General features: G+C 38.9%; 1 protein-coding gene across 1 annotated transcript; it reads right to left on the reverse strand.

Annotated features, from left to right (window-relative positions):
• Positions 1 to 3,142: 3,142 nt before the first annotated feature.
• Positions 3,143 to 6,004, reverse strand: timm8b (translocase of inner mitochondrial membrane 8 homolog B (yeast)). Its single transcript, XM_036580489.1, has 2 exons — positions 5,414 to 6,004; positions 3,143 to 3,909 (listed from the first exon to the last, which is right to left on the reverse strand). Exons 1-2 carry the CDS (start codon positions 5,528 to 5,530, stop codon positions 3,742 to 3,744), a joined length of 285 nt encoding a protein of 94 aa, XP_036436382.1. The 5' UTR covers positions 5,531 to 6,004; the 3' UTR covers positions 3,143 to 3,741.
• Between the last annotated feature and the right edge of the window lie 1,451 nt (positions 6,005 to 7,455).

Below are 7,455 nucleotides of genomic sequence, written 5' to 3' on the forward strand. Positions count from 1 at the left end.
TGCTGAAATCATCTGCAGGCCTCTTCTTCTCTAACAGCCTTGAATTCCAGGCAACAATACAGGCTGGAGAAACAGAGTCACAGCAATGGAATCAGCCACTGGGGAGGGGAAGCATGTTTTAAACACAAACCAGTATTTTTTTTCCTAAAGAAATAACTTCAAAATAGAGTCCTGATGAGACGGGATTTACTGCTTTAGTTCTTTGTGTACGAGTTGTACAATCTGGCTGTCCTCAGTGATGCATTGAAACTGCACTAAATCCAGACAAGGCAGCTGGGATTGATCAAAACCCAGTACAGGCGGATCGTTAACAGATGGTCAGTGCTGAACACTGACAATTAACCTTTATTGCTGTAATTTTGGCTATTTGTTAAGATTTCCCAAGAATTCCCCAAGCTCCAATTTGATGAAAGTACCATCTTTAGCCACAAGGTGGCAGTGTCTGTTTTTGCTTACAGATACCATGGCTTATGCTTTAAAAATGCATATTAGTATAAGTATTAGTGTAAAACCTGGTAACTGGTAAACTTTTGTATACAGATATGTATTGATGTATTGACTGAAGGTGGCAATTCAACCACATAGATTTTGAGATGTTTTAATCCATTATAATCAATTTTAATAATATTCAAGAACATCTGTGCTCATTTTTTGGTCAAATAAAAGTCAAATTTTCACAGGTGTATTAGTTCAATGATCTGCATTCCAATAATGCAGGGTTGACAGACTCAACCACTAAGAGAGCCTTATTAAAAAATCTCAACAACTCTGTGGGTTTATTTGAATTATAAGTAACATTTTATTATAACCTGAACTGGCCATTGTTTATTCAAAATACACTAAAACAATCAACAAAAATGTAGGCACTCATAGCATACCTTGAAATATTACATGATTGCATGAATTCTCTTTAAAAAGGAGGTCTTTTAAACTTACTTATGTGCTGGATCTAGACACCTGGCATCTTTTCTTTGCTGCAAGTTCATTCATTCTTGAGAGCACTTTCTTAGCTGCTGAGCTGAGTGTTTATAGTGTTTTATATATATATATATATATATATATACATATTGGTTGAACTGCTGCTGAAACACAGCTAATGTGTTTGTGATGGGGATTGTAATGCAGTGCATCGTGAAACTGGCTAATATTAATAGAAAATCAAAATAATTTTGCAGGCCAGACAGGATTGTGCCGCAGGCCTGATCTGGCCCCCGGGCCTTGTGGGCGCTAATGTGTTAAATAGCTGCTCTAGTAACATTTGTTGTTAGCTGGAATGATAGGACCGTTGGGATGTCTCTGACCTTTTAATGTAATAACACTGCAACACTGCCAAACGTTGCTTTTTAAAGACTGCTATGTTTTGGAGTAACAAAAATACAGTCAAATACTATTATGCCAAGTATTAAATGGGAAATACAGATGCTTTCAGACAGATGTGCTACATGATACCATTAAGCAATTAACATCCTACCAAGCTCTGTGGCATGTAGACAAATGCAGAGCATTCCCCCCTCAAGTTTGGATTAAGAGGAAAGTGAAAGGAAGTTCATTTGTGGTACAAGTGGAAATTTTGGTCGAAAGCATGTTTAATGAGTCTGTATTCATGTGACATATAGGAAAAACAGAAGAGCAGCTGTTCCTCAAGTGACTGAGAATGTCAATGTGAGCAAGAACAGTCCATATACAGCTACACTGAGAGTGATATTACGATAGGGTTTCATTGCATAAACCCCTTGTTACAAAGACGAAAGCACGTTTGAGAGTTCAGTGGTGTAAAAACCATAAGCAACTGGCCAACAGAGATGTGGAAAACAGTGATACAGTCAGATCTATCATCCTCCACCATATTCTCCACAGGTATTGGAATGCATGTGTGGTGTACATCAAGAGAATGGCACAGGCCTGAATGCTTGATACCTATAGTGAGGGGGTCCAATGGCACTGCTATGGCGTGGTGGAATTTTACTGGAATGGTCCATTTGTCCCTTTAGAGGGAAGAGTCACTGCAAATTAATACAAAGTCATTCTGACTGATCACCTTTACCCTGTGATGAAATATGTCTATCCTGTTGGGAGTGATCTCCCTTCACAGGACAGGAGGGGTCACTGAACAGTTTGACGAGTAAATAGAAATGATGCAAATCATATGCTATGGCCTTCATAGTCAACAGGTCTTGTATACAAATGTTTCAACACCCTTGGTCAAATTACGTGTGCTGTTGATTTTCTAAGAGAGAGCAAGTTAACACATCCTCTACAGGGAACACACATATCGCTGTTGTCGGAAAAAAAAACTCATCTCCAAAATGATAGCTTTAGTAGGAAAAATTTAATTTTAATATAAGTCAATAGAACCAGACATGTCATTTTGGGCCATTTGTTTGTGTCCATTCTCCAAGACATTTACACACAATGTAAAGGGCAACAGGCATTTCCAAATTATGTCAAAAAATGAAAAACGATAACAATGGAGATACAATGTTTTCTTCCAACAGCAGCGATATTTTAATGCACAATTACTGTTTATTTGCTAAATTTAACATATTGGGAGACAAGTAAAACACCGAATGTGGCCTGTGCAAAAGTTACGGCTCATTTTTTTTTCAGATGTGAAACAAAGCAAATAGAAATTGCACACTAAAATTAGCAGAAAATATCATATTTAAGCTAGTTTCCTGTGTATTGTGTGTATTTTCACATACAAAATCAACAAAACATGTAACTTGGTAAATGGGGGGGGGGTTGTTCAAACTTTTGCATACGACTGTATTATGCACAATGGAAAGTATAATGGGCACCATAAATGCATCCAAATACATGTATTTATTTTAGGGGAATTCCAGTGATTTTTCAAAATTTCAACATTACAAAAAAAGAAAAACAGAAGACACATGCAGGTTCACTGGTCTTTCCGGAAATGTATTTGCGTAGTAAACATGGCGACCCCTGGCTCCCATCACCACCACTGTAAAGAATCAGACTCATTAAGTTTCTCTACAATTTACTAATTCACATTAAACTGCTCTCTTGCTTCTTCATCAATGACTGAATTACACAGCGATTCTAAAAAGTCAGTGGAGTTCTCCTTTTAATTCACGCACTTTTACATAGTGAATGTAATGGTTAAAATCAAAAGACACACTTGACTAATCATCCATTTATTAACAAACTGATCTGCATTTGTTTTGTAAGTGATAATATTTCAGAGAGAAACATCTTCATAATTTGTTCACAGTTTTCTAAACTCTAATACAGGAAAGTTTGCCTGCTTGAAAATTATAATCACTGTCCCTAATGATTAACCTAAACATTAACCTAAATATGCACTATTACCGCAAAGTCCACTGCTGTCCTGCTGGGGTCATCGGATATAAATAAAGGAAATACGAAGTGGAAGATCTACAACGAACATGGTTGGAAGGTGCTGTGTAGTGTGTCCTTCACCAAACACTGAGGCTGAGGCAGAACATTAGACCTTCATTCCCATGACGAAGGGAGCCAAAGAGAAACTGAGCCTGAATCCCAGATGGCCCCCTACTGGACAGCGTATGATTTGGGTAGAACTATGTCAGGTTTGAGGAGTTATTTGAGACACAACCAGGGCATGAATCTCAAATGGCTCCTTGTTGTAAAAATAATAGATTATATGTTGGTTACAGGGAGCCTCTTTGAGATCCAGCCCCCATTTAAAAATGTGGATGAACAGATATGCCTCCTCCAAACAGTCATCCTCCAAGGGGGTCAGTGCGTGCCCTTCTGGACCATCTGTGAGAAGCGGTTGGTGATGGTCAGGGTGGTGTCGATGAAGCGCTCCACGCAGCTCACCAGACACGTCTCCGTCCGCGAGTCCAGCTTGGAGCTTGGCTTATCCATGCACTTGTCCCAGCAGACGTCCGTGAAGTTGTGCACCTGTGAAATGATAATATTAATGTAGCAGCATCACTGAATAAGGGGTACCAGTTTTCAGCCACGGTAAAACCAGACAGGACGGGGACAAAAAAAAGGGCTGTGGAGGGGGTTCTGGCTTTTTTTGTGTGTGTGTGTGTGTTTTAAAGGCCCCCTTTTCATAGAAAATCTATTTTTTTCCCACTTTCTTGAAACAGAAAGAGTCTGATGTATGTAAACACTCTTAAAGTTTCAAAACATACCATTCACTATCCAGTCCATACAGTCCATTAATGGAAACTAAGCTGCAAATTTAGCTCATTTTGTTGTGATACCACAAAAACCAAAGCATTTTCTAGTTTGACATCTCATCCTGTTTACATGGAAAAAATTAGATGCAAATTAAGAGTTTTTTTTTTATTTTATTTTAACAAACTATGGGACTGTTTTCTGGCCTGTGCTGAGAAATTATTGTCTCCTACCAACACAGAATAATTCAAAATGCTAATAATTGGCCCACATAATAGGAAACACCAACAGTGCTTGTGCTATTTCTTTAACCATTTCACTTAGCATGAATGTTTAGCATTATACTAGTATTTTTTGAAGTGTTTTTGGTTTTGTTTTTTTGGGGGGATCATGACTGGTTTGTCTTTGTTTTGTTTATCTCAGATGAATACAATTAGCCGATCCAATCAAAACTGGAATGAATGAGGCACAATACCATGCAGCCAATCAGTACAAAGATCATTTACATACACCAGTCTTAAAGGCAAAGTAACAAAAACAGCCTGTTTAATTTAAAACTATAAAGAGAGGCTAAAAAACAGTTATGTAAAACGAGTTTTTATTTTATTTGCTAGGTAAACTCACCCAAACATCATAAGTGGATCTCTGGGAAAAAAACTGTAGGATATGGGTCCTTTTTTTTTTATTGTTGTTTTATTTTCGTGTTACAATGAACAGTGGAGGTTAAACTATTTAAGTTACGTAATATATTTTCTATTCTGTTTTGTTTTGGCATGGTGTAACAAACAAAAGTCATCACAAGAAAATAAACTTTTGTTTATTGACTGTTTCGTCTGTAAGAAGGTTGCATAAAACTCTCAGATCAGAGAATATGCATAGGAATTGCCTCTTGAAAGTAGCTATAACAGAGTAATAACAAGTTCCCTTTTTATCCCGAACCACAGCATAACGTAAGCTAATTCTGCCTGTGCCCACACAGGCCGTGTCTCAATTCCAACTCTACTGTACTAAATAGTGTGCAGTTGGCACAACGGGTGGTGTACTAATTTGATGTGCAGTTCAGTGGGCCACAGTATATACTGGTTGAGACACTTGACAGACACTTGACAGACAAACAGACAGACAGAGACTCCAAGAGACCAGGAGACAGAGAGACTAATAGAAAAAAAAGAGAGAAAGACAGACAGAAAAAGTCAGAGACACGCAGACAGACAGACAGGGAGGGAGGGAGGAACAGATAGAGACCTTTAGACTGAGAGTAATAGCCGTGTCCACTCACCTGAGCCTGAAACTGGGCTTTCTGTTGCTCCACGGCTAACAGTCGCTGAAGCTCTGCAGCGTCGGCTTTTTCCGACGAATTGGCGGACGGCATATCAAAACTACTGAAATCAGCCATTTTCACTGTAACGTTATAACGCAATGAAGTGCCGCACAGCGCGAAGGGTAAAGTCCGCACAGACACAGCACCATGCGATCGCAAACGACTTCTGCCGCATGAATATGACGTCACACCAGACGTAAGGGTTTGTGGAAAATAATAATAATAAAATAAAATACGTTTTTAAAATCTCGAACTCGACAAATCTGACATGAAATTATGATAATAATGTAAAAACATAACATTTAAAAATATAGTTACACGGTTGCTTTGGCCGCTCCACAGCTTTGACCTTTCCGCACATCCAGCACACCAGGTGGCAGAACCGAGGAAAAAACCGAAGCTGCTCGCGTTTAGGCTCGATCCCTATTTAAGCAGAAAGCCCTTCCTTACTTCCCTTACGTAGCTGTTTCGTGTTACGTAGCTGTATTTCAGGACATAATCCTTCGATAGGCTAGTTAACTAATTTAAAGTACAGGAAAGCACAGCTGCATTCAAACACTGAGGTTTGTCCATGCGTGCTTGAGGGACTTTCGATGCAGAAGGGAACAAGGGGGCAGGACTTCATTTAGATTGGAATCAAGCCAAATGTTTTCCCTATTCAACATGACTGTAAAACGCCAGTGGGCGCCCGCGAGCGGGTTTTAAATGAATTGGGGTGAACGGCTAAAAATGAAACGTTAAATATTTTCTGACCACCTTTCCAGGACCTTCCTTTAATTCGGGAAAGTAGAGGGACGTATTACACTAACAAGCAAATTAAACTTATCTGTATGTTTCCTTTTTTCTACAACAAACAAGCTTTGAGCGATAGGACGTTAGCGTTACTGCTACTGAGTGCTGATTGGTTGGCGAGCGGAGCAGCTCATTGGTTGAGAGAAGCAGTTTGTGCTGATATCAGAGAACTCGTAGAGAGGAGAATTACCACTCTGCAATGTCTTCCGGGTTTCTCACACGCTAGAGGGCGCTCCCGAGTGAGTCCAAAATGAATGGGTTAATATGGAGCATTTGATCAAAGTCATAGTTTATAAATGCTTAAACATTTTAATGTAAAAGAATGCAATCATTTCCTGAACACTGAATATCATAAAACATTTTAACACCGCTGTTATATTTTTAAGAGCTTTTAAACTCGAGTTATAGGAGTTTAAAACGGCGCCTCATGTATGTTCATGATGTCAGTGAGCACGAGCAACCAATGAGCTGCCATTCAGTCATCACGCTCTAGCACTAATGCCTGCCTTCTGCTGTTTGCAGTAGAAAAAAGGAAACATACAGGTAAGATTTCTTTGTTTTTTTAGTGAAATACATCCTTCTACTTTCTAAAATTAAAGAAATGGTCTGTGCGAGTGATTAGAAACTATTTTAACTTTTCGTTTTTAGCCATTGAGTGCCATTTACTCCTATTCATTGAGGACGCACTCGCGGGCGCCCTCTGCTGTTTAGCAGTCCTGTTTTTGATATAACGGGGGGAATAGGAAGTGGCCAGGCTCCTCATAAACCGGCTCTGCTGATATCATGAACGTACATAAGGCACCAGTTCAGAAGTGCTCAAAAATATAACACCACTGTTCAAATGAATGCTTTAGGAAATTTCAAAAACCGTGATGAGAAGTTTTTAAATAGTTTTAATATGAACAGAATCTAGCTAAAGCGTCTCTGCATTTTCTCCAGTTTGTGTTCTCATTCTTGAACTTGTTGGAGCAACAGTGATCATGTAGTTAAATTAGCAAGCTAGCAAACCTCCAGCACCAATACTGTGCTCCCTTCAGTTTTTCAAAAGCCTCAAAGAAATACCTGTTTTCATAAAAAGCGCTGCTGATCTCTCAGAAGTCTAATGAGACTGCTGTGTCAAGTGTTTACACAGCCTATCAGTATCACTGATGTTATTTATTATTGACTGGCTCTTTGAGGAGTTCAGACCAACAAAGATTTTTTCTTTT

The sequence above is a fragment of the Colossoma macropomum genome, unplaced genomic scaffold (genome assembly GCF_904425465.1).
Source record: "Colossoma macropomum unplaced genomic scaffold, Colossoma_macropomum, whole genome shotgun sequence".
Classification (NCBI taxonomy): Eukaryota; Metazoa; Chordata; class Actinopteri; order Characiformes; family Serrasalmidae; genus Colossoma; species Colossoma macropomum.